General features: G+C 36.8%; 1 protein-coding gene across 1 annotated transcript in view; it reads right to left on the bottom strand.

Moving 5' to 3' along the window:
• Positions 1 to 27,896, bottom strand: part of mtor (mechanistic target of rapamycin kinase) — a 174,465-nt gene that overhangs the window by 129,008 nt on the left and 17,561 nt on the right. The window contains exons 13-19 of the mRNA XM_079637383.1: positions 26,501 to 26,706; positions 24,784 to 24,906; positions 24,072 to 24,155; positions 23,565 to 23,657; positions 20,432 to 20,566; positions 18,990 to 19,119; positions 4,514 to 4,764 (exon numbers count right to left, since the gene is read on the bottom strand). Of these exons, the coding sequence (XP_079493509.1) occupies positions 4,514 to 4,764; positions 18,990 to 19,119; positions 20,432 to 20,566; positions 23,565 to 23,657; positions 24,072 to 24,155; positions 24,784 to 24,906; positions 26,501 to 26,706 (1,022 nt within the window). The remainder of the gene's footprint in view (positions 1 to 4,513; positions 4,765 to 18,989; positions 19,120 to 20,431; positions 20,567 to 23,564; positions 23,658 to 24,071; positions 24,156 to 24,783; positions 24,907 to 26,500; positions 26,707 to 27,896) is intronic.

Below are 27,896 nucleotides of genomic sequence, written 5' to 3'. Positions count from 1 at the left end.
TCCTAACAAAATTAAATAATAAATCAAATAATAAATACACACACACACACTAAATAATAAACTCTAATTCTCACTCTTAAACTCCCAAAATGGCAGCTCAAATTATGAATAAAATGTTAAATGCAATTTAATTACCTCACATATTGAAGCATCAACTACCGGTATATATTTTATTAAATTAAATTAAATATATTGTGTATATTTCATTATCAATCCAGTATAATCCTGTCATAATTAAAGCTGCAGTCGGCAAGTCTGGCAGATTGAGGGGACCCCCTCCCCCACTACCACCGAGCACCCTCCCATCGAGCTCGTGAACTCGTCAGTGCATGTGCACTTTTTCTCTCCGCCATCACGCTTCGTACAATCCAACACACCTGCAAACTTCAGGCATGTCACGTGTGCATGTGATATTGTAATGTGCGCGAGGGGGGGGGGAGGGGGATCTAAAAAAATAACAGGCTCCAAGTGGAGGTGGAAGCGCGTTTTTTTTTTCTAAAACAGGCTGATTTATGTTGTTCTGTCGGAGCATAGTGTCGGTTTCAGTGAACATGAATATTGCCGACTTCAGCTTTAAATCTACCTTTCAATGTCTGGTAACAATTTACAATAAGGTATCATATGTCAAGGAAGCTGTTTATGTTAATGTTAAGCATCATTAATGTATTAACTAAGATGAACTCATTTAAAAAAAATCTTTATTAGTTAATAAAAATACAGCTGTTCATCGTTTGTTCATGTTAGTTCACAGTGCACTAACAAATACAACTTTTGATTTTAATAAAGTATTAGTAAATGTTGAAATTAACATGAACTAAGATTAATAAATGCTGTAGAAGTATTGCTAATTCTTAATTCAGGTAAACTAAAGTAGTTAACTAATGTTAACTAATGAAACATTATTTTAAAGGTCCCATATAGTCAAACCTTAGATTTCCTGGCTTTTTTTCATGATAACAGAGGTCTAGGGGTTATAAAACTACCATATAAGTTTTAAAACAGTCGATCCACAGACAAATGGACACAGCCTGCATAAAGTAGCTAGCTGTGCCTTTTCACAAGCCGTTGTGACTTTCGTATAAATGTGATATCAGAACTACTCAGTCACCGCCTTCAGTCACCACCCCCACTAAGGGTGGGTCACTCAGAAAGCAACGGGCCAATCAGAAGATAGGCTCATGAATATTAAGTAGAGAGGCCAAAATCGACCTGTTCTTGGCAGAGCTCCTGAGAAAGGACCTGTAAAATATATATTGAGATTTCAGCAGCCATATCACCCTGTAGTCCAAGGCTGGTTGCCCACTGAAGCTAAGCAGGGCTGAGCCTGGTTAGTACCTGGATGGAAGACCTCCTAAGAAAACCAGGTTGCTGCTGGAAGAGGTGTTAGTGAGGCCAGCAGGGGGCGCTCACCCTGTGGTCTGTGTGGGTCCTAACGCCCCAGTGTAGTGACTGGGACACTATACTGTCAAAGAGCACCGTCCTGCGGATGAGACGTAAAACCGAGGTCCTGACTCTCTGTGGTCATTAAAAATCCCATGGTACTTCTCGTAAAGAGTAGGGGTGTAACCCCGGTGTCCTGGCCACATTCCACCCATCGGCCCTTGCCAATCATGGCTTCCTAATAATCCCCATCCACTGAATTGGCTCTATAATTCTCTCCTCTCTCCACCCATAGCTGGTGTGTGGTGAGCGCACTGGCGCCGTTGTACTGTGGCTGCGGTCGCATCATCCAAGTGGATGCCGCACACTGGTGGTGGTTGAGGAGAGACCCCGACTTGATTGTAAAGCGCTTTGGGTGTACAGTAGTACACATGAGAGCGCTATATAAATGCCTCATTCTATTCATTCATTCTATGTTTTTTGGAACTTATACCGCAAATATATATTCTTAAGGACATCAAAACCTAAAATAAAACTTCAGAAAGGTGTACAATATGGGACCTTTAAAGTGTTACCCAATGTCCAAATGATAAATCAATTATTTAAACCATCTCAAACAATAATATCAAATGCTCAAACCGACATTTCAAATCGCAAATCAAATGCTCAAAATGACAAAGCAAATGATAAAGACGTCAAAAGCTCAGCAACATGACTACTAGCCAGTTATTTATTTGCCCTGTTCCAATTTGGGAAGACCAACTCACAATATTCCCGCACAGACGATTGAGGCATACTTAATGAATCCTGTCAATGCAGCAGAAAACGCAAAGTTGTTCTCTATGAAGAGTTGCTACATAATCTAGTTACTTATTCCATTTAGCCTATGCTCGCCATCTATATGTCACATAACACTAACTGTATGGACCTTATAACAAGTCCATTGGGGCTAGACACAAAGCTAATCTGATGGTTAAACAAAATCCACAGTGCATTCAGTACCAATTTTTTAAAGACTCCAGAACGTCATGTATTGCATGAAACTAACGACCCTGTAAGCTTTTGGGATATGCAGCTGAGGTAAATTCGGGGACAGCCTAAGCTCATGGATCACAATGATTCATTAAATGGCAAAAGTGCCAGAAGCGGGACAAAACAGAGCTGCTCGTTTGAATCGCGAGCCACATGGAACATTTATCAGCTCAGCTCAAAACATACGGCAGCGTGAGCTTTGAGTCGGTCAGCGACCACTAAACAGAGCTGTGAGATCCAGTGAGAAGTGCTCGAGTTCGGTGCTGAGTTCTCCCACACAAACCACAAATCAAATGCCAGATGAAACAGTGCTGACATTCTCAACAACACTGATGTGAAAAACAGAATACGATACAGTTAGAATGCTTTTCAATCCACAAGTCGCCAACATTTACAATGATTTACTGCAGTAACACTAACTGAAACCATGGGATTGTGGCAGAAGTGTGGGATATTCATATTTAATTTTATTCTATTATTAATGTACACGTTAAATTTATTAAACGTAAGGGAGTAAGGGAATAAGTAAAATATGCAGTATTTTTGGGTACTAAGCTATAGCTTTTGTGCATTTGTTGTATTCATAACAAAATACCAAAGCAACAAAAAGTTACTATTTTACAATGGTTATGAGGTGGAATGCATGGTTTAAACGGTGGTTAACATGATCCGAATACTACGGAAGACCAAATGTTCCGCTATAAAAATCAGATGCTACTGTTTTCGTTAATGAACATAAATTTTAATTTGCATCTCAACTCAAGCTCCTGCTACTGCCGCTTGCTACTTGACTCTTTTGAGAACTAAATTATAGTTTAATTATGACAGGTTTATGCTGAATTGATAGTGAAAATAATGAATAATGCATTCTAAAAACAAATTAACTCCTGAAAAAATGTATGTAGTGACAACAGCATTTACAACATACTATGCAGTGTATACTCAACAACTAGTTGCTAATGATTTATAGAAGCACGCATCAGAGATGTGCAAGAAAACCACAGGAAAAGAGTTATGACCCTCATTGGTGTTGCCAGATATTGCTAGAAAAAAAGGCAAACAAAAACAAACCCATTTATTACTTATTTATTTTTTCCTCTTTAGTTTCTTTAGTGAGAATTCTAGGACAGAGACTCCTCCACAGCACTTGTGGCAACCGATTTAAGAAGCTAGATTTTGAAAGTGAAACTGAAAAGTGAAAGTCTCACATTTTCTCTTTCAATTTTCTTCATTGAAACAATCTTGTGAAGTGTCCTCTTTATGTTGTGAATTTGAGCTGGGTCATAACACCATAATATTAAATTAAAATGCTTTATATTGGAAATAAGACCAAAATATTGCAACCTGCACCTGCCCCCTTTATTAACTCTATAAACTGGATTGCAGAGCCAAAAACAAAGCCAAAAGATGCTTATTATAATAAGTGGACATAGTATTAGTTCAAGAGAGTGCTCTGAGAAGCAGTCTTCCAAGTATAAACAAAACACAGTGCATCTTTCGAGTGTTGTTTGGTTAAATGTGCGATTCGACCCAGTATTTAAATGTAGCTGTTGTTCCTGAAACTTTACAGTCTGTGCTTGGCCTGAGTGTGTGTGTGTGTGTGTGTGTGTGTGTGTGTGTGTGTGTGTGTGTGTGTGTGTGTGTGTGTGTGTGTGTGTGTGTGTGTGTGTGTGTGTGTGTGTGTGTGTGTGTGTGTGTGTGTGTGTGTGTGTGTGTGTGTGTGTAGCCATATTTAACTGCATTTTGTCACAGTTTGTATTTCCCCAAATTAGGAAATGAAATTGCATTTGCATTTGATTTATTATTTGAGAATTGTATTTATTATTTGAGCATTTAAGAATTTAATTTAGCATTTGATAAGAGGTTTTTAAAATGTATCATTTTAATTTCATCAAGATAAAACTTCCATATCTAAGTTCAGCACAAGTTCAGCTCAGTCGATTTGAATTCAAACTGCTTTACAGATATAACATATTAAGAATTGTAAATAAAAAAATAATATTTAGAATTGAACGTTAAAGCATAAATCAAATGAAATCTTTTGTACAAAGCATTACCTCATAAACAAAAGAGTGTCCAGAAAGATCAACAGAAACTGTACCTCTCTGATGCTGGCATCACACACCCTGATGACGTTGAGAAAGGTGGGCATAACCTGAGGCAAGAACTGCACACATTTCAGGCCAAGCGATTTGAAAATGAAGGTGACGGCCTGCACCACCATGGTGTGGTGATTGGACAGTGACGGGTCACGCAGGATACGCATCAGAGTCACTATGGCAACTGCTGGGTAAAACTCATCTAGTGGCAGGTTGCCCATGTTGACCAGCATCTCACTGGTACTGTAGTCAGCTGTTGAGAATAATAACATTCAAAATGTTAGATGGTAAGGAATATTTTTTTCCCCCAAATAATTTCTAATGCATATTCTCATCTTTTTTTAAAAAGATTGTTCTAAAAACAAAACTCAAAAATATATATAAATTATTATTTATTTTTTTAATCAGCATAAAGATATCCTCTTAAAATTAGTATAACCTCCAACCTGTCTTAAGATGTTTATTTTATTCGGCCGATATTATAATATTAAGCATGATGATCGGTCATGATTATGCGTGACATGATTTTTTTTCTGAATTAGAAAGTCAGCAACAACTCTAAAAACAAAAACAAAAACTCTGAAATAATGAGTCAAAAAGGGACACTGTTTTTAATCTAATAATTACAACATCTTTTTTTGCAGCATTCATCACATACGAGAGCACCCATACACAAAACGTGTTTACTCTGGCAGCACAGAGTAAACTGTTCTTTTTTTCTATGACATTGTTTGAGATGTATTTGTTATGAAATAAACCAATACATCATAACCTGTCAATGTCTTGGTAATGACAACTTGACATTACCAAGACAACATAAATTGTCATAAATATGTCATGAGGCCATTATAACTGTGTCATGAATATTTTTCTGACCATTTTTCTTTCCAGTGGTACAAATTGAATATGTCATTAAATGTTAATACTCTGTCAAATTATTTTATAATAGTGTCATATCTACTTTTCTTGACCTTAACTACAGTGGTGCAAATTTAATTTGTACTGTAGTGGCGGTTTTATGATATTCATTGATCTTTAGTAAAATATAGATGATTCAAAGAATGTCACATGTGTGACTCTCACTTGTAGTGAGAGAAGATTCTTTTTATGTACCTGGGGAGGCAGAAGGGAGAGACACTCCAGAGAACAGACGAACAAGGACCTCTGACCTAGATGTCAGAAGGCCATTTGGTGAAGGAGGGCTTAGGAGTTGGCTCTAGTGACGAATCGAAGCTAGTGTTATGGCTTCCTTGTCTATGGAAAATTACTGAATGGAAATCTACTGTGGGGGGAAGGCTTTGCGGAGAAGGCCTTGAAGATTAGGATAAAAAGCTAGTTCAGTCTGTCTGGGGGTGTGTCACTCTTCTGCACAGGGTAACAGCTGTGTATTAGACTGCTCCTTCTTGCAAGAATAAATACTTTAATTTTATAATTTGACTCTGAGTCTCCCTTACGCAGTGATGTTTGTTTGATGAATTTTTGCCACAACAATTTGGTGTCAGAAAGTGGGATTCCTTGGACGATGCCTCCTGGACCTGAGATCGGACGGTGTTTGGCCACCTGGACTGAGTAAGTTCCAGCTCTACCTCGTAAACTTGAGAGAGAGAGGCCGACCGATGTCAGAGCCGGGAGAATCGGACACTGGAATCAAAAGAACTCGAGGTGGCTCGGAACAGCATCCCTGAGTAAAGGTAATTAAATCAAGTTTAATTGGGGGAAGAGTGAAATTGAACCATATTGGCTGAGAACTGTTTTCTGTGGTACGTAATCTGAAATTAATTGAGATCTACGTACAGATCAAGATATTTCAAACAGATACGAGGAAAATAATCTGAAATTAATTGAGGTCTGTGACAGAACAAGATATTTCAAGCAGATAAATAATCTGGAATTAATTGAGAACTGTGACAGACCAAGACATTTCATACAGATAGGTACCTGGAAATTAATTGTTCCACCACGGAGCAAATTATTTTTGGGTGCTGAGGCTAATTAGGGGGAGCCAAGAAAGTCGTAACAGATTTTTTGGTAAACCGGAATTAGGAGGACACTAATAGTGTAACCCGTCCGACTGGGTTAAAAGAAAGGTCGGGTTTGTCGGGGACGCTTGACAAATAAAGAGAACGCGCGTAAAAGAGAAATCCACAGAAAGCAGATAAGCGGTCAATATGGGGAAGTCTCAAAAGCAAGCTTGCGAAATTTGGTACACCGGTGTTTTGTCAAATGAGATAGAAATTAAGGGCAGAAATGTATGATATTGAGAACCACAAGATTAAAGATGGTGCGGGAATCAGTTGAACAGGGCAGTGAGAAACAAAGGTTGTTGTGTCTGCGTTCAACGTGTGTAAAAGTGTGAAAAGACAATGAGTTGTTGGCTTGAAGCAGATAAAAGAGAACGGAATCGATGTAGAATGTATTTCCATATAGTAAGATTGAATATAACTGATAAAAGGTTTTTATTTATCATCCATTAGATGGATGCATGACATTAGATGTCAGAAGATTTTGTTTGTAACTAAAGTGAAGGATTGAGATATGAGTAATATGATATTTTGGTTTCTGTAAAAACAGTAAGTAGGATAAGTGGGACAGAGACAGTAATGATAATACTTGTTGAATCTGCAGACTAACCATTTTGAGAAGAAAACAACTGTAGAAAATGTATGTTATGAAAATAACATTTCTGATAAAATTTATGGAACTATATATGAACGCCTGTTAAGTCAGATTAAGAAATGGTATGAAAAGTGAGGTTCAGATTAAAAATAATAAGGTATTGAGTATGATTAACAGGGATTAACATGAAATAAAGATAATGAATGTTTCATTTAGCAAAATGGGGAACAATTCTATATTTTAGTGGTAAAATAAAGAGTGAAATTATGTTTACTTTTGGTTTGACAACCATTATCTTTTGAACCTAAAGACTCCAGCTATGCTGGGAGTACAGCAACAGCGCGTGCTTATTCAGCCTGGCTTCCGGATGTTAAATGTGTACTTGCTATTGTAATCACTGTTGTTGATGATAATACCGAATTAGAGAAATGTAAAGACAGATTTTGGAATTAAATAATGTAAAATGTCGGATATTTTGTTGATATTAAGTCAATGAGGGAAAAAGACATTGTCTGTTTTATAAAGGAAATTATGGGTCGGGGATAATTTCCCTGGACAAGTGTTAAAGTTAAACAGAAACTTTGTGAAAACTTTGTGAAAACAATTTATGCATTTCCGTGCAGAAAATTAATGTTCTGCCAATAATGATGAAAATTATGATTTGGCTAGTGTGACTGAATCCGCCACTGGTGGACTGTAAGAGGAACAGAGAACTGCTTATCAGCTCTGTTTACATTCTGATTGGGACACACTGCTTCAAGGGTGTCAGTAAGCTGGAGCTGCTAGAAAGCTCACAGAGAGATCAAGTGTGCAGTAGGCAAGGGGACAGAGAATGTTTTAATTGTGGTCCGCTGCATTTAGCAGTAACTGAAAATGACCACTAAGAAAGGTGGAAAAGGAAGTTGATGGAATGTGAAAGTGACGTGTATTAATGTGGGTTTGAAAGTAGAACAGGATTTGAAGACGATATTAAAGTTTTCGTCTGAGAAAGAACTAAGAATGTGAATGCAGTGCTAAGTAAATAAAAGAAAAAAGAAAGTTGATAGATGGAAGTCGTAAGTAGATTGAAAGAGAAAAGAAAGTTGAAAGATTTAAGTCGTAAAGAAATCCTTTTAAAAAGGAAAATAACTAAAGTACTAGTAAATGTGAAATTAAAGATAAGGAAATATTTTAATTGAAAACCTGACAACTAAAATGTAGATGTTTTAATGAAACGTTATTGAAAAATAGAATAACTATTTGTTGCTAAATGTAAAAATGTAGAAAGGGATCTGATTAAACAAACAGCTTGGTAGTGTTGACCATGAAGCAGCTAGAAGATGTTTTGGTTTCAAAAGATAAGATTGGGACTTGGCTGAAACTGACTCAATATGAGTGGAAATTTGTAATGTCTAAATTCCCTGATGTATGGGCAAAAGACAACTATAAAATTATTCTAAAATTGAAAAGCGTATGTAATTTCTGGCTCTGATGCCTTAAGCTGCCAGAATTAAAAGATAAAGTAGAGAATGTTCAGTATGACAAAAAAGTGTACCAAGTCCTGAAGGCCTCAGAGTCTCTGTCTCATTCAATGTCAGAAGGCTGTTATCTTAGCCTGTCATGACAATAAGCTATTTAGTAAAGCACAGTGTTTCAGTTGAAAATTATAGACACAGATGTTAAAAGAAATCATGTTAAAGGAAATCATTGCCATTCAGAGGGCAATTAGTACTTAAATATTTTAGATTGTAAAACTGAATGACTTTAAAGGAGTCTTTAAAATAATAATGTAGACCTGAATGACAGAAGTGACATTTTTGTACTTTGTTATTTTAGGACCAGTAACGTATTTGTCTGATCTTAGCCTTCACCATGACACAGGACCTATGACCATGCTATAGATGTACACTGAATAGATGGATGTGAATAAAGTTCACTGTGATTTTGTTGATTCAGACAGGTCTAACAGATTTGAGTGATTAAATACTGTTGTTATTAACCTGTCTCCCTTAACATTTATTAGGCAGTCCAGATGGAGGTGACTCTTAAATGTGCCTTTCCTAAGCTCCAGAAAACAGCTGAGTTCTGTTGAAGAAACTGATTGTGTGATGCGAGCGGGTCACCAGTGGGTACGTGACTACTCAAAGACGGGATGATTTTCCTGGCCAGGAAACAGCCTAACGCAGGGGGTCCCGGACACTGCATCTCCGGATGGAGGTGTTAATATGTGAGAAAGGTATGAGAGTTGAGCGCTGACTACTAGAGGCCAACTGGGGTCAGCAGAGCATTGTGGGGTCAGCAGAGCATTGTTTGACCGAGAAAATGTGAGTTCCTCTATACCACTCACCAGAGAAAACCCCCCCTCGCAATTCACTGTATGGCTTGTTTTCAACTGTGACAAGTCTGATGGAAATTATAGATAAAGAGCTGATGGGAGATGTGCTTTCAAGAGCCAGCTGAGACCATCTGATTGTCATTATTTGTTGGGGAGACAGTGACATAACTTATTAATTTATATCAGGAACATGTTGGTTGCCTTATGGGCAAGGAAAATTAAAGAAGTTGATTTTGAACTAATATATCTATAAGATGGTTTTAACTCCTGAAAATCATGAGACATGGTGGGTGGCTAAAGATTAAGACAGTTTTTAGTAGAGTTTGGATAACAAAAGTTAGGTGAATTGAGAATTTATACAAGTATTCAAACTAATGTATTTTATGATTATTGTAATGGTTCTAATTTGAGTTAAACATTTGTATATTAACATTTGTTCTAGACTATGATTAATTAAGTTTCAGTCTTAGGAGGCTGTTTGAAAAGATTATTTGTGTAAGAGAGACTGCTGAGTGGAGGAAGGGACTTGGTACTCTGTTTGTCTTTCTGTTATCAGGCATGGTAAGGCAAGCTTAAACAAAATAATGATAATGAACCAAAACAACCCAGTTGACTTTTCTAAAGACAAAATGAATAATGAACAGATAGAACATTTGAAAGGCCATGTAAAATTATATAAAAGCTACAGAAAGATGTGAAGTTTAAATCTTATTTAAACCTTAAATATTATACTTTTAGAGTTAATATTAAAAAAAAAGCGAACATTGTAAATGAGCAGTTAACATGCTGTATGTGTGTCTAGCCTAAGTGTGTGTGATGGGGACAGCACTTTATGTCTTGTGTTAGTTTAGGGCAGCTATTCCGCCTGAATAGTGAGTATATTGTGTCTTTAACCTCTGGAGAGTGGTTTATCATTACAGATGTGTTGAGGCAAGTGACAAATTGTAAAGAAGGCAAATGCTGAGTGAATCTGATGAGAAGATGATAGAGAACATGGGACTTTATTTGAGTTGATTGGTCATCACGCTCCGTCTGGTAGTAATTACTTTTGTCATTTATGATGTGGATTTGAATTACTTTTGGATAAGTTTAGGTATTTATATAAATTGGAATTGTGGAGTTGTAGATCATGGGTTGAAATAAAAGAAGATGTTATAGATTTGACGGCAACAACAAAGTGAGACATTGGCTAAGTCAATATCAAATTATGCAGAGAGCAATTTATGATTATCGTAAACAAGAGGAGAATGTTTTTTTGTTTTGACTGACATTGACCAAGTCTGTACAGCACGACCTGACCTGATAAACTATTGATGACTTTAAAATGGTTGAAGAGGACTGAGTTGAGAGACCAAACAACAGGCCTGGAAAAAAGCAGGATACGCTGTGAGATGGGCTGTTGCCCTTCAAATACTTCGATAAGAAAATGAGATTGTGGCTTTAAGTGAAGAATGTAATATTTTTGTTTCAGAGACAGAGAAAGATGTCTGGAGGAAATTTGTCTGAAGACACTATGTTAAATGTTATGTTAAATTGATGATCGAGTTGTGTCGACCATCAAAAGGGGGATGGTATAACAATTGCCAAATATGGTTTATTAAGGGGTAATCGGGTAAAGCCCTGAAAGAAGCCTTTCTTCTGCCTAACAAAATTGCTGTCTGGATTGTTTCAACAGGAAACGCCAGGACATCGAAGGGGCAGCATGTACTTTACTATCTGACAATAACCTCAAAATTTGTTTTGCTTTACAGAGAGCATGCAGGATTGGGAGACAGGGCAAAATGTGCCCAATGAAATAATGGCAGAGCATAACTTTAAAATTTTCCTGTTGCAGAATGTCAGGATGGATTGCATCGAGCTGAACTGATTCTGCTTCCAAATGTATGAATATTGACTTGTGAACGATATGTGTTTTTCAGGGGAAAAGGACTCTGACTCTAATAAGCAAGAAATGTCTAATGATAATATGTTTCATTTTGTAAACAGATGGTGAAAATTCCACAGGTCACACCAAAAGGGACGAGGGAAAGACAAGCAGTCACTAACAAAATACTTAAGGTCTCCATTCACAGGTCCATGGGGCGAACGAGATGATCAACACGCCTGGAGGAGGATGTGGACCAACTAATGAATTAAGAATGTGGTTTTGTGATGATTTTGAGGATTTTATCTGATTATATTAAAATAGGGCTTAGTATTGATATTGGTATATGACAAATGATTTGATTGGTTACTGATTTATTAGAGAATATTTGAGGCAAATGTTTTCAGGAAGAGAAGATCTATTAATTAATGTAAATTATAGGGATTATTGAAGCTTATCAAGTAGAACCACTGCCTGATTGAATTAAAGGTAAAAGAACAAAATATGGTTAGGGAAATGGATATGGGGAAAATGTTGAATGTGCAGGAGTTATGATTGTATGTGTTATTCTGATAATTTTGTTATTCATGGGTGAATGTGAGAAAACTGGAATGTCTGTTCAATTGAAAATGACAGTCTATCTGGATGATGATGATGATGAACAAAATTATGCAGATGATTCAAGTAGAGATTACAGTTAAATGTGTTGATGTTTTCTTTTTCTTTCTGAGAACGATTGATATGTAAAGAGGGTTAAAGGTAGCAGTCATCCGTGTTACGAGATGGCGTACAAGGACAGGGTTTGAAACTGAGGGATTATTTAATTTTTTTTATTTTTATTTATTTATTTATTTATTATCTGTTTGTTTTCCTACTGTGCTATAATCTTTTTCCTTACTAGTGTGACTGCGGTAGTGAGCCCGGCATTAGTAAATTGTTTACTTGCTTGCTAAATAATTAATGGGGCTTTCCCCCACAAAAAAACAGCCTTATGCTTCTTCATTCTAAACTTTTTCTTCACAGGTTCAAGGAGAGTGATCTTTTATGATGTGTGATGTAATGACTTGAACTTGCATTTATTATTGTTAGGGGCCAAGCACTGAAAGTGCGGAGGCACCTATTGTTTTTGTTGGCGTTCTTATTATTATTAGGGGCCAAGCACTGAAAGTGCGGAGGCACCTATTGTTTTTGTTGGCGTTCTTATTATTATTATTCTTCCGTTTCTTCTTCTTCCGCCATTGAAGTCTATGGCAGCCCTATGAACCGCTTGCGGGAAAGTTGATTTTATTTGACATTCTGATAGAGGACAGTCCCAACATTAAATACACCAATTTTGGTGTCTCCAACTCATTCCCTCTAGCGCCACCAACAGTCCAAAGTTTCACTCATGTCTATGCTGATAACTTTTGAACCGTAAGGGCTAGAATCAAAATTCTTTTTTCCTCTGATTCCTGAGCTCACGACGATTCGATTGCACCCTATGACGTCATTTTCCGTCATAATAGTTTTCCCGCCATTTTGAATTTTCCAAAAAAACTACTTTTTCGAACTCCTCCTAGGCCGTTGCTCCGAATTTCACGAAAATTGAACCAGATCAACTCCAGACCATGACGACAAAAAGTTATGGAATTCAAGTTGATTCGAATTACCGTTCTCGAATACCGCGCAAATAAATTTTACGTAGCGCTTGCAAAAACAGACGTAAGGCCGTATCTCCACAACGCTTTATCGGATTCAGACCAAATTTGGTACATGTCATCACAAGCATGACCTGAGGCTACATGCTGCGTTTCGGCGCAGCGCCACCTACTGGTCCGGAGATATGAAGAATTTATATTTTTGCTTATAACTTCTGAACGGTTTGTCCAAAAATCACAAAAGTGGTCTCGTTAGATTCAGGGCATCGTGCTGAGTCGACTGATATCCAATTTTCCCATATCGGCCATTTTGGCTGTCGGCCATTTTGAATTATGTGCTAAAATGCTGTATTTTATGAACGCATGAACGTATCGTTACGAAACTCAGTATGGGTCATCAGTACAACGCCCTAAAAGTACTCAAAAATTTATGAGACAGCGCCACCTTTTGGTCAAAAGTTATAATGAAATTTCCAAAAATGCTAATAACTTTTGAATAAATTTGCCTATAGTAATGACACTGATCTCAATAGATTCCTTGGGTTATGCTGAAAACATAGATACCAATTTTGCCATAGTCAATCAAAGTTCCTGTCCGCCATCTTTATTTTCTTTTAAAACCTACTTTTTCGAACTCCTCCTAGACCGAACGTCCGATTTTCACCAAAATTGGATCGTGTCATCTCCAGACCGTGCCGAGTAAAAGTTATGGATTTCGTGTCGATAGACAAAACCGTTTTCGTATACCGCAGCGGCAAAGTTGAGGCATGATGCCAAAATGACTATTCAGGCTTTATATCTGCAATGCCTTGACATATTGACACCAAACTTTGTATGTGTCATTGCCACTTCACTCTGACCACATCACATCAGTTTCGTAACTGCGCCACCTATTGGTCGAAAGTGATAATCATATTTTTAGTTATTGTATGTGATTTTTCAACCATTTTGCCAAAATTCATCTTCAAATGTCTTTAATTGCTCCTTGCTGCAGTGGGTCTCACACTCCCAGCCACTTTGGCATGTCTTGTCGTCTTGCTTGCGCTTGGCCCCGGTGATTGCTGCTTGCAGCTATATTTATTCTTCCGTTTCTTCTTCTTCTTCTTCTTCCGCCATTGAAGTCTATGGCAGCCCTATGAACCGCTTGCGGGAAAGTTGATTTTATTTGACATTCTGATAGAGGACAGTCCCAACATTAAATACACCAATTTTGGTGTCTCCAACTCATTCCCTCTAGCGCCACCAACAGTCCAAAGTTTCACTCATGTCTATGCTGATAACTTTTGAACCGTAAGGGCTAGAATCAAAATTCTTTTTTCCTCTGATTCCTCAGCTCACGACGATTCGATTGCACCCTATGACGTCATTTTCCGTCATAATAGTTTTCCCGCCATTTTGAATTTTCCAAAAAACCTACTTTTTCGAACTCCTCCTAGGCCGTTGCTCCGAATTTCACGAAAATTGAACCAGATCAACTCCAGACCATGACGACAAAAAGTTATGGAATTCAAGTTGATTCGAATTACCGTTCTCGAATACCGCGCAAATAAATTTTACGTAGCGCTTGCAAAAACAGACGTAAGGCCGTATCTCCACAACGCTTTATCGGATTCAGACCAAATTTGGTACATGTCATCACAAGCATGACCTGAGGCTACATGCTGCGTTTCGGCGCAGCGCCACCTACTGGTCCGGAGATATGAATAATTTATATTTTTGCTTATAACTTCTGAACGGTTTGTCCAAAAATCACAAAAGTGGTCTCGTTAGATTCAGGGCGTCGTGCTGAGTCGACTGATATCCAATTTTCCCATATCGGCCATTTTGGCTGTCGGCCATTTTGAATTATGTGCTAAAATGCTGTATTTTATGAACGCATGAACGTATCGTTACGAAACTCAGTATGGGTCATCAGTACAACGCCCTAAAAGTACTCAAAAATTTATGAGACAGCGCCACCTTTTGGTCAAAAGTTATAATGAAATTTCCAAAAATGCTAATAACTTTTGAATAAATTTGCCTATAGTAATGACACTGATCTCAATAGATTCCTTGGGTTATGCTGAAAACATAGATACCAATTTTGCCATAGTCAATCAAAGTTCCTGTCCGCCATCTTTATTTTCTTTTAAAACCTACTTTTTCGAACTCCTCCTAGACCGAACGTCCGATTTTCACCAAAATCGGATCGTGTCATCTCCAGACTGTGCCGAGTAAAAGTTATGGATTTCGTGTCGATAGACAAAACCGTTTTCGTATACCGCAGTGGCAAAGTTGAGGCATGATGCCAAAATGACTATTCAGGCTTTATATCTGCAATGCCTTGACATATTGACACCAAACTTTGTATGTGTCATTGTCACTTCACTCTGACCACATCACATCAGTTTCGTAACTGCGCCACCTATTGGTCGAAAGTGATAATCATATTTTTAGTTATTGTATGTGATTTTTCAACCATTTTGCCAAAATTCATCTTCAAATGTCTTTAATTGCTCCTTGCTGCAGTGGGTCTCACACTCCCAGCCACTTTGGCATGTCTTGTCGTCTTGCTTGCGCTTGGCCCCGGTGATTGCTGCTTGCAGCTATATTTGTTATTATTATTATTATGTTTGATTAATAATGATAAAAAGTGAGGAGTTGTAGTGGCGGTTTTATGATATTCATTGATCTTTAGTAAAATATAGATGATTCAAAGAATGTCACATGTGTGACTCTCACTTGTAGTGAGAGAAGATTCTTTTTATGTACCTGGGGAGGCAGAAGGGAGAGACACTCCAGAGAACAGACGAACAAGGACCTCTGACCTAGATGTCAGAAGGCCATTTGGTGAAGGAGGGCTTAGGAGTTGGCTCTAGTGACGAATCGAAGCTAGTGTTATGGCTTCCTTGTCTATGGAAAATTACTGAATGGAAATCTACTGTGGGGGGAAGGCTTTGCGGAGAAGGCCTTGAAGATTAGGATAAAAAGCTAGTTCAGTCTGTCTGGGGGTGTGTCACTCTTCTGCACAGGGTAACAGCTGTGTATTAGACTGCTCCTTCTTGCAAGAATAAATACTTTAATTTTATAATTTGACTCTGAGTCTCCCTTACGCAGTGATGTTTGTTTGATGAATTTTTGCCACAACAGTACCACTGTAGTTGAGGTCAAGAAAAATATTCATGACACAGTTATAATGGCCTCATGACAGCCAATATCAAAACCAACCACATGACCGTTTAATGTAATGTTAACCCATAAAGCTATGTGGTTTCTTAAATTTGATAATGAATCTGCTATATCATGTTTATGACATATTTATGACAATTTATGTTGTCTTGGTAATGTCAAGTTGTCATTACCAAGACATTGACAGGTTATGATGTATTGGGTTATTTCATAACAAATACATCTCAAACAATGTCATATTTGCATTAAAAAATGTCATAATTGAGCAAATGACTCTTAATGACATGTCATGTCAGTCTTATGCACACCCCTTCAAGTAAAGTGTTACCGATCATTTTAAATCAAACCTTAAGTCTTATATTATTTTTCATTCTTTTAATCAATGATGCAGTGTCATATTATTTGGTTTATTGTTTGTTAGTTGTCATATTCTTAAGGCCCCGATATACTTCAAGCGAAATCGAAGAATGAACTGATGTGACGTAATTTCAAACAAAATCAGCCTGAAACTAAGTTCGTTTTGAGTTCATTTTTCTGGTTCGAAACAGCTTGCCAAAGCGAACTTTCCGGAAAAAATAGCTTTGGCTGGTAAACACCTTTGTACTATAATTGGTCTGTGGTGATTAGGTAATCGGTGTAATCGGCTCCGCCTTCCCTAACGTGAAAATCTTTTCTGGTTCATTTGGCCTGTTCAGTCTGTTGAGGTGAGACATCAGCGAGTGAAAACATGAATCCACATATCCACATATCCACATTGCTATGCTTTCCTTAAGCTTTATTAAAACGCTGTTTTCTCAATTTTGTTATGTTTATTTTGTTACTGAAAGCATGGAAAAAGGTACAGGAAAACGTGCAGCACTTATTTACAATTTAATCTAAACACCACTCTCAGCAGAGTAGGCGGCGTCAGATATTCGATAACAGTATATCGCTGCTCACGTATTCCGAAATTCGTTTTACCCCTAAACGAAGAGCTTCCCATAAGTATATCGGGGCCTTTATTGTGTTTTATGCTATATTATGTAAAGCACATTGGTCAACAGTTGTTGTTTTAATTGGTGCTTTTTAAATAAAGTGACATTGACTTAGTTAATAGAAGCTAATTGATAAACAAAATCTACTAAGAACATTATTTTTGTAAACATCCTATACATTTTTTCCCAAGTGGCTAAAATGTTACACAGTACTGGTAGATTTCTCCAATTGTCTTGGATATTCCAAAGTTCTTATGGATTAAGTCTGTTTCAGTTTTCTTCCGTCTCTTAATGAGAGAGTTATGTTATATTTTAGAATTGGAGAAATAAAATATTAGTAATGAAAGTCTTCTAAATATGCTACTGACCAAAATGATTCAAGATCCTGACAGCCGTGTATAAACTTTCTTCTTGCCCACCATTCACTGAGCTCACCTTCAGCATTAAACTTCCCATTGCTCTGTTATCACAATAAGAGGGTGAGCAGGCAGTTCTCAGCCTATGAGAAGATATTTTTCTTAAAGTGGGACAGGAGAAAAAGTACAGACCCAGACAGCTGCCCCAGACGGTGACCTTTACTTTATCCTAATGCATCACTGGAGAGATATCTATACTTCCTGCTGCATGCTTCTTTATGAGGCCCTGCTGTTAAAACTATTTATTCTCTCTGCACAACAGGAGATGAAGGTTTGAGCTGCTGGACACTGATACTCTGAAGAACGACTAATGAGGCCAGACACTTGCCATGAGGAGCTGTAATACATAATGACACACTCAATCTTCGCTCATGGACCCACGGAACAATTTTAAGCCAATATTGTCAAGTGTCATGTGAGTAGTACAGCTAAATGTATGTGACTCTAGAGCCTAAATAAAATGGCATCAGAACGATGGTGATCTGGTGGCACCTTAGCAGCCAGATGGTGTACAGCATTGATCTATATAATGACTGGATAGCTCATGATGTCATAAACAGTGAAGCCACCGCGCCACCATATTGGTATTCCCTAGTGAGCTCACGCGTTCTATTAAATCAATAGGATTTGTAATGATTTGACTGAGAAAACATTGCCTTACGAGAAACCGTTTTTAAATCTAAAGTCTCCCTCTACATCTTACAATGCCAACATCCTAAGCTTTTAAATTGTTATTTTTTTATAGTTGGACATTTTTCCTGCTTATTAAAAATGGCTTTTTTGCAATCAGCATAAGCTGATCTTATATCCTCAAAATGTATTGTCCCATAGACTACCATTGTTAATATGTACACATAATTTTTTTTCTCTCACAATCTGTTATTATTATTTTGCTACATTATGCCACAAAATGCTGCTGTAACTTGTATTCAGGGAACATTCCATTTAAATTCTGGATTAATAAATAGTGGACATGTTGTACTTGGGCACTGTGTTCACAACAGTGGGAGAAGAAATGTCTTCATCTGATAACTGAGAACTGTTTGTTCTGATTTTGGGGCACATGCATATGAAATTAGGAAAAGAATGATATGGGTGGAAAACAAGTGATAATGATATGGGTGTAAAACGACGGCATTGTAATTTGATTATACCTTTAAAGGGCAGAGTACGGAATTGCAAATAAATTAAAAAAATTATGAAGAAAGTCACCAATAACAGGATGAAATGTTTGTACACATTTTTGTGAAAGGCCAAACAATCTGTGAGCACGCTACCCAGGAGTATTGGCTGGCTCTCGTTCTGGAAAGAAAAGGATAAAATGAAGATGTGCACTGTTTGCTCTGGAGAACGTGACGTGTGTGTTGGATGACCAGCCTCTTCTATGCATCTGTGATTAATTGAGTTGATGTGAACTCACATTAGTGTGCTGAGAACCCACTGTGTCTAGATGTGCATGCTCAAACAAGCTATGGGTGCATCTGATCACCTGAATCCTGGCTGGACTTGGACTCTGACAGGCTGACAGCCGAAGCATCACGAGACTGGTCAATCATACCGATGTTCACCTTGTGTTTGTAGGGATCCAGAGCTCCAAGCAGACCTAACACACGTATAGCCTAACAAAAGTGACAGAAGCACAACTTCAACTTAAAAATGGAAATGGTTTCATATTCTAGGGTCTGTTGTATTACACATTTATTAAATTTTTAATTTAGGTTCCAATGCAATAGTATATAAACTGAGAAAGTTGAGTACATTGAATTTAGCATTTTAAGGTTATGATGATGATATCAGAGTTTCCAGCCAGAGATTCCTGCCAGTCCTGTTCTCTCTATTGTAAGTTAAATGAGTCAGATTACTGAGATTACTCTCACCCTTTGTCTTTAATGGCTCTGGGAGCCCCTGGCCTAGTCATTGAATAGTTAGGCTGAATGGATTTGAATGACACTGTTGAGATCAGGAAACAAGCTGAATCCTGTACTTCATTTACATGCCACCTCGATGTAAATCCCTCCCCTTTGGAATGTATATAAACTACAATGTCCACTGACTTAGTCAGACTTGATGACTGCAGCTACCGACAGCTCGTGTTCTCAATAAAGAATCCTGCAGAAGATAAATTTTTTAAAGCAAATTCCATCTTCTATAGAGACAGTAAACTATTAAATATGTAAGAAAAAATATTATCTAACATAAATTTAACAGATGAAAAGCAGCTATTTTTAAGCACATTAATTATCAATTATCACACATAATTTAAGATATGTTCTACTGATAACCAAATTATAGTAACATTTTAATGATTTACCAAAAAATAATTTGTAAGAAAATTGAATGAGATATATTTTGCATACCGGTACATCCTTGTAAAAGCATAAATTCCCCCATTAAAAAAGTATAGTCACATAAAATTTTCTTAATTTTTATACAAATTGTATTGACTACATTCATCAAGCTAAAAAAAAAATCTCTATTGAAAAACATAATTTTATCAAAACCTACAAACCAAAATTTGGTCCCAAACTATCTAGCCTCTAATGAGTAATCGTTGAATTTATACGTTTACATTTAGCAGACGCTTTTATCCAAAGCGACTTACATTGCATTTCAAGGTACACATTTACATTCTTATCAGTTCTTGATTTCCCTGGGAATCAAACCAATGACCTTGGCGTTGCAAGCACAAACGCTCTACTGTTTGAGCTACAGGAAATTTATGCTAAATGTGTAACCCTATTATCCATTCTTATTTTTTTGTATTTATTGCACACATTTTCTTATTTTTTAAGGTTAAAAAATGATCATTGCTAAAATAATAATAATAAAATAACTAAAACAACTAAACTAAACTGACCTGAGGTGGAATTTCCTACATGGAACCCAAATTTATGGAATAGGGCATTCAGTGACAAGAATAGAAATCAATACCTCTCTCCTAATCCCCTGGTTCTGTTCAGTCTTCAGGAAGTTGAGTAGCACCTCCAGTAGAGATGGGTACTTCCTGTATGGCTCCACCACATACCCAGTACTGGCTACTTGTTGACCCAAAGTCCAAAGTGCCACCTGATGGGACAGAAGACAATAGTGTGTTATTGTGTATTTTATTTATGATTACCAAATATTCATTATAGGTGTTTGGCTATCATAATGATTTTAATAGGTTTTGTGTTTGGTCTGTAACATTTCTAAATGCTGTATCATGACATTACTTCACTATCTTTTTCCCGTATTTCCTGACAGTGTATGAGAAATTTATATTGTTGGATATAAATGACAGTGGAAAACATGTCACATTATTTTTTATTCGATTTTACGGTTTTATTTCTCATTTGCGAATAAAGCACTGTTCCCATCCCATGTGTTCAAGAGAACAAAATTGTCACTTCTGGAATAAAACTGGAAGTTGCTATAGTCTGCTTTTTTCCCCTACAGAAATCTCTTGCATCTCAGAGGGTGCAGACGAAACGCAATAAACGCTGTCATGTTATCTTGTGTTGATGCTTGTGCTTGATTCATGATGCTTGGTGTTTGAGAATGCAATCATGTGAGACACTTCTGGGAGGGAACTTTTTTTTTAAATTAATCTACTGACAGAACTGGAGTCTTTATCATTTGAGTATGCATGATTTTAAACCTATTTAAACAAAAGTACTATACATTTCTTTCTTTGCTTTTTTGCCCAATAAGGAAATATTACTGAGTGCACTTTTAAGCTGTTTTATTGAGAAAATGACTTTTAAAGATTGATCTAAAAAGACAAATAAAGCCCCAGACACAGTCTAAAGAAGGTAAAGTATTTAGTTACATGAGCTTCTGTGAACCTCAGGCAACCTAAAACATCCAAACTCTACAACACTCCTGATTGCTAAAGCAGAATCTCACAACGTCACACCAAGAATGAAAGCTTTGTGTAAAGTTTTGTAAATGTTGAAGACATCTGACCGCACCTCATAACGGGACTATAAAACCTTTCAGACTCAAAGTGTGCACTCTAGACTGCCTCCAAATATTATTCAAGTATGCAAGTATGTCAGAATGTTTCCATTGTTGTTATGGAGAGGGGAAAGTAAAGTGCCTTTAATAACCAATAATGCTTTGCAAAGGACAAAACCCAAACTGCTTCAGAGGCAAGAAAATAGAAATCTTTTTTTTTTTTACAGAAAAACTTTTTTCTATTAAAAACAGCCTAAGCTTACCCCAAAATTGAGACAAAAATAAAATTATATTAAAGCTACACTGTGTTTCTAAAACCAACAAAAGACAATATGTTTTTAATGAGTTAAAAAAACTCTTCCATTCAAACCATGTCTTTCCTTTACCCAACTCCACTTTGATCAACCTATAATTTTACATTTTAGAGCTGTTAGGACAGATTTCACTGGAAATTGCATACATTTGTTTTTCATTACAATTGGCTGCCCTCCAAGCACCAGGGAATTATAGATAGCACTGTTGCTCTTCTGTATGGACCAGGTTTTTAAGAATACTGAGCAGGTGTTGATATATAAATGTCCATGATTGTATGTTAATGAGCTAAAGGTTGTGACATCTAAAACATGATGATTTTTTAGTCATTTTTGCAGTTTAGCTTTAATAAATGGTCAATAATTTGATAAAGAGTCAATCCTTGACATATAACATTGAAAGCATACAATTTTTTTTTTCTGAAACAGTATTGAGAGAGTTTGGTCCAATCTCACTACCCGTGTTTCCACTGTCGGGCCAAAAGTGAGCGTGCAAGAGTGTGCCAGGGCCAGTTACGTTTTCACTGTCACTTCCGGGGCTTGAAGCTCCATGTCGGAGCTTCATCGCGGCCAGGGTAATTTGGCCCGCCGAACACCTTGGTACAAAGCGGGTCAACTGGGGCTTGAGGAGTGGTCATGAACAAAGACGGAGTTTATTGGAGCAAAAGACGGTCAACACCGCTGCACATTTCCCATGTTATCATACCAAGCTAACTTCAACATTTTAAACAATTTTCAGCTCAAAACCAGCGAGTGTTTGAAATAACGTCCTTGCGATCCGATGGTGATTCTGATCACCGTATGAGGCAGAAATATATTTGTTTGGGATGCTAAAGGCTACTTATGTAAAGGCTACTTACCATTGCGATAATAATTTCACGTTTATAAAAAATAAAAAGAGAGAGACTGGCTTGAAGAATGTAGACAAATCATATATGATTATAAACGTGTATTTATTTAGTTTAATGTTTTATCTGTCTCTTTCCTGTGCCTTTATTGATACCGGACTAATGCATCCGCATATTTCATAAAAAACATGCATTTCTGTTAACTTGTATAACTAATAACTCCTGTTTTCTTCTCGTGAGCTCCCTCTGTTGCTCTGGTAGAAAGGATAACAGTATAGTGAGGCGGGAGAGATCGCTTCATTTTAAGGAAAATTAAGAAATGCTCACACTTTCTAAAGAAATATGACGTAAACACATATTTTATCATAACATTTTTCTAATTGTGTAAGCCTTTGAACTTAAACGCCTTAATGTAGATTTGTTTTGTGCATTCCTGTGACCAAATAAATGGAAGCAGGTGCAACTGAATAGGTATGTGTTCTTTTATGTGAAATGGTAAATACCAGTTTGATTCAGCATGATTGATGTGCACTCCTGATACAAATTACCGGTAATAAATTACTGTCACTGTAAAAACATTTTTTGTAAAACATATGTCAAATATCAATGGTGGAATTTTAAATCTTTAAGTAAAGACCAAACGTTCGCTTCCGTCATGCTCATTTTGCGTTCTAGATTGTTTTCAGTCGCTGGTAAAATGGTGAAGTCGTTCTATGGAGGCGTGTTAAAGGCGGGCTTTAGGGTAGTGTTGCGGTGCTACTGGCCCGACAGTGGAAACCGAACTTGATTTTGGGCTCTGTGCTTGATGTCTGAGGCTATTGGCCCTGCCTGGCACGTCTTTAGCCCTAGCTTGCACTGGCCCGACAGTGGAAAAGCGGCTATTGAGGTTAATGAAAATGCCAAAACTCAGATCACACTACCAAGCAAGCATTACGATGGGCCATAAGTTTAACATGGGAATGAGCAAACCTGTCGCTTGGCTAATGAAGATGAGTCCTGCAGCATGTCCATAATGATGGGGAACAGCTCATCCATCCATTTCCTCATCTCCAGTCCACTCACCTGGTACATATTAAAGAAAAGGACACGGTTAACAACATTTCAACTGGACAAAATCAATGAGCTTTCAGGGTTGACTTTTTGAGTGTAATGTCATTTTGAATGTGAATCATCCAGGTGGCTCTAGTCCATTGTTTAATACCAACCATAGTAGTCATATCTAACGTCACCATTTATTTGCTTTGGAAAAAACACTTTGGAAAAACACTCTTACACTTAATCCCTTTTCTCCAACCTCCTTCTTACCCATTGTCCATAAACATTCTGTCTCTATGTTTGTCTTCACAACAGAGTTACCCTGACCATTCTCCTGAAAGTTTCCTAAATATTGTGCAGCACTGAGTAGGAAGTAGACATGGTTATTTTAAAGGTACTGTAGATGACGTCAAAAGATCAGGCTAGAAAATCATCCATTACCTGGGCAAGTTCTCCAATGGTAGCTAAAACACTGATGACGACTGCAGGGTTTGGATCAGGATCTTTCAGCTTTAAGATGAGGGCCTGTGTGAAGAACAAAATTGGAAAAATACATCCCAAACATTTAGTCACACTTCAAGACCATCACAATATCTACAACCAGAAAAGGGACTGGCAAGTTATTATATATGGGAATCATAATGAATTAAAAATTTACCTCAATAATTATGCTTAGTATAAAGTACTATTAATAGCAACAAAACTATACTGAAAAGAAAATCTTAAACAACACATTGTCACATGAACGAGACGGTAATTAATCCGCTGCTAAGCCCCACTTTGCAAAAATTGACTGACCAACCCTACATTATATGCTGACCATATTAAAGAAGATTTTCTCTTTTCTAATGAAAGTCTGTGTGTTTATCTAGTTTTACAAATGTTTAAAAAATAAATAAGTTAAAACATTGTTTACAGGGCAAAATAAATATTGATTTTTGAAAATTCATGCTGTGGATTAAACTGTGAAAGTCCTCATTCTGAAATGAACGTATAATATTAGTAGAACACTAACATTTCTCAAATCTCAACTGCAGAATTTATTTTGGCTCTTTTCCAAGTACAAACAAATAAACTTCCTGTTACAAAATTTCACAACACAGTTGACAACATCCCTAAAACACATGCAGAGGTATTAAGGATGTGACTGTACCTTGAGAATGGGCTCCATGTATGGGCGGATGAGTCTGGGAGCATTAGACACCAAGTGACCCAACATGCGGGCACTTTGCTCTTTGTTTCGGCCCACACCGCTATGTTCCAGCTCAGTCAGGATCTGGACAACATTTTATTGCATTAGACAGTACCAAGTTTGGCATTATTAAATTTTGTAACTACAGACACATTCATAACAGATGTGCGACAAAACAATTAATATTTGATCTAAACAGAGACTGTATTATATTATAATAAAAACAAATAAAACAAGAACTCTTCTAATGAGAAGGCAGTAATAGCAGCACACTTAACATTAAAGGTGTCCAAGCAATATGAAATCTGTATAAGTAGCTGGCCAACAGTTAAGTGAATTTGTTGAGGTGCCAGGGAAAACAGAGTCAGACAAGGCTGACCAGAGCTATGGTGAAACAAAACAGCTGCTATTTCAGCAGAAAAACATTTACTCACTGCCATCTATTGGTAACTGAGATGAAGTAAAGTCATAGAAAAGAATGGCTACAACTCCTTGTAACAATTCTGCAGTGTTTAGTATGAGTTTATTATAACCTACTACATTTGGCAAAATGTGCAGTATAAAAAAAAGAGAACACTGTGTGGAATAGTGTATCCCACAATCTTAAAGATATCTATTTTAACTACCGTTAATTGTATTGGTCTGCCAAGACTGAAGACATTTTTACACTAAATTTAGATACAGTAACTGTACTGCAGAAGTTATCTGTACTGTAGTACTTTTGAACCTAAGGCTTCCCCTACTAGAGGACAACTGTGTGTTTAAGAAACAAAATTATATTCATTTTAGATTTGTAGCAATGACAAATTGTCTAATTTCATGCATATTTTTATACAGTCTACAATCACAGTTATGCAAGTACACAATTGTACTAAAAGTCTTTTCAAGCGAGTTATTTTTTAAATGGGCTTTAAATTACATTCACTTAAAATGACAAATTACAGTTACTTTATAATAATGAGATTAAGTTTGTATAAAAATGTATTCTAAGACATTCCTAGAAATACAATACAGTAGGATATCAGCAGTTGTTCTAATTTTTGTTACTTTTTTCAAGTGTTTTTACAGACACATTGAGAAATGCGAGATAAAAAAGTATATAATAAAAGACACAGTTGTGAGATATACCGTGTCAAGTGGCAATTTCAGTCTCAAGCCAATATCACTAGGGCTTGTGTTGTTTAATACACTTAAGAGATGCTTTTCTCCAGCAACTTATATTTTACCTTTATTTTATATACTCTATAAATGTTATGAATTGAAATTAATCCGCATATTTCCATTTTGCAAAACAATTTGTCAGCAACATTGTCCAACTTTAAAGATGGAGAAAAATCTGTTAATCTATGTTAATCTATTAATATGCATTTTAAACAAATTGTTGTTGTTGGATATCATATTTGCACAAGGATAAGCATTTAAAAAAAAAAAAAAAACATTTGGCTGTATTGTTGTATTATCGCTAGTATTATTATTAGTTCTGACTTTAATTTTTAATGCTGGTGCAAACACATCAGCTGTTGGTGATACCATCTGTACAACTTGGTGGCACCAGTACCAACACTCTCATATGTTAGTCAGGAGCACTGAATATTGAAAATATATTGAGTAGTATGTATGAGTAGTATGGTAGGATGCCATTTCAAATATAGACATGCGCTGTGAAAAATTTAAATACCTGAATAAGCATCTTGCGCAGGAAGGGCATGACAAAGGCAGGGTTCATACTGCTAAGACGGCCGATAGTGCAGATGGCCAGTTCACGAATCTCAAACACTTCATCATTAAGTGCCACAAACAGAGCCTGGAGGTTTTCTGCTTGTGCCAGGTGGGCATCAAAGCGTTCGTCCAGGGAGGCCAGCACACAGTATCGAATATCAGGGTCTGAGAGGAAGCCACATGTTCAGTGCACAGCATAAATGAGTACACCACCTCTAAACTTACAATTTAGCAATTTCTCTTCACATAGAAGATTTCACATTAAAAATATGGTAGATAACTTACCAAAAAAGCATGTCAATATTAAAGAAGAAAATACGATTTTTTATCAAAGTGATAAAACGAGTACACCCTCCAGAAGTTACTAAATTAAAACTTAATAAAACATGCAAGTTCAAGTAATTTTTTTTATCAACAAGTGAGTATGTTGAAATAAAAATGAAAGTAGGAGTCTTTTCTTCGTTAAATATTTGTTACTGAATCATTCTTAGATTCATGTTGACAACAAAAAAACACATTGAAGAGAATGGTCAGGAGATTTCTTTCTTTATACAAAATAGGAGAACGGTCAAATAGTATTAAAAAAGTCATTGCTGCACAATGGTGAGCATACTATAAAAAAATGGGAAGGACTTGTAACAAGGTCCCTGAAATAATAAGGCCTTCACTTTAAGGCCTCCACCTTGTGATTTTTTGATAAGAATAAAAATGGCAAGCAAGTGTCTAAGAGCTGGTGAAAGCTAAGAGAAATGTGAAATACATGGTTGCTGTCTAAAAAAAAGAGAAAGTACCTAAAGTACTCTCTTCAAGTCAAACATTTTGGATCTAACAACATCCAAAATGTATGTCGTTGTAAGGGGTAGGAGTACAGTCAGAGGAAGCTGGTCCTCACAGTGAACACGGCAGTTAAATTGGCAGTTTGTAGTTTAAATAAACCATACATATCATATATTTCAACAGGACATCTTGCTTTATTAATATTTATTGTGAATTTTTTAACCAAATTTGAACAACATAAGTGCATATCCCTTGAGCGCAGCTGATGACGCTTTAAAATGATGCTTAAGTGATCAAGAACATGATCCAATGTTCAAAAAAGCTTTCTTTTGATTCCTACATCTTCATTTTCTTTCCTTGTATCCTTCCCTCACATCCTAAGGTGGTGGAGTTAGGAAGCGTGGAAAAAAAGCAAGGATGCACAAATAAAAAAATGAGAAGCACCCATTAACTCTATTCTCCCAAAGTGAGTAGTATTTCACCTGACCTTAACATTACTGAGCACCATTTTGTAGAGACAAGTTGAGCAACAATTCCCATTAAACAAGAAAGTCATCCTTGAGGAGTAAAACAGGATA

Source organism: Phoxinus phoxinus (genome assembly GCF_949152265.1).
Source record: "Phoxinus phoxinus genome assembly, chromosome: 15".
In the NCBI taxonomy this organism is placed as follows: Eukaryota; Metazoa; Chordata; class Actinopteri; order Cypriniformes; family Leuciscidae; genus Phoxinus; species Phoxinus phoxinus.
Note: the sequence above shows the minus strand (reverse complement) of the source record. Positions and strands in the feature narration are given on the sequence as shown.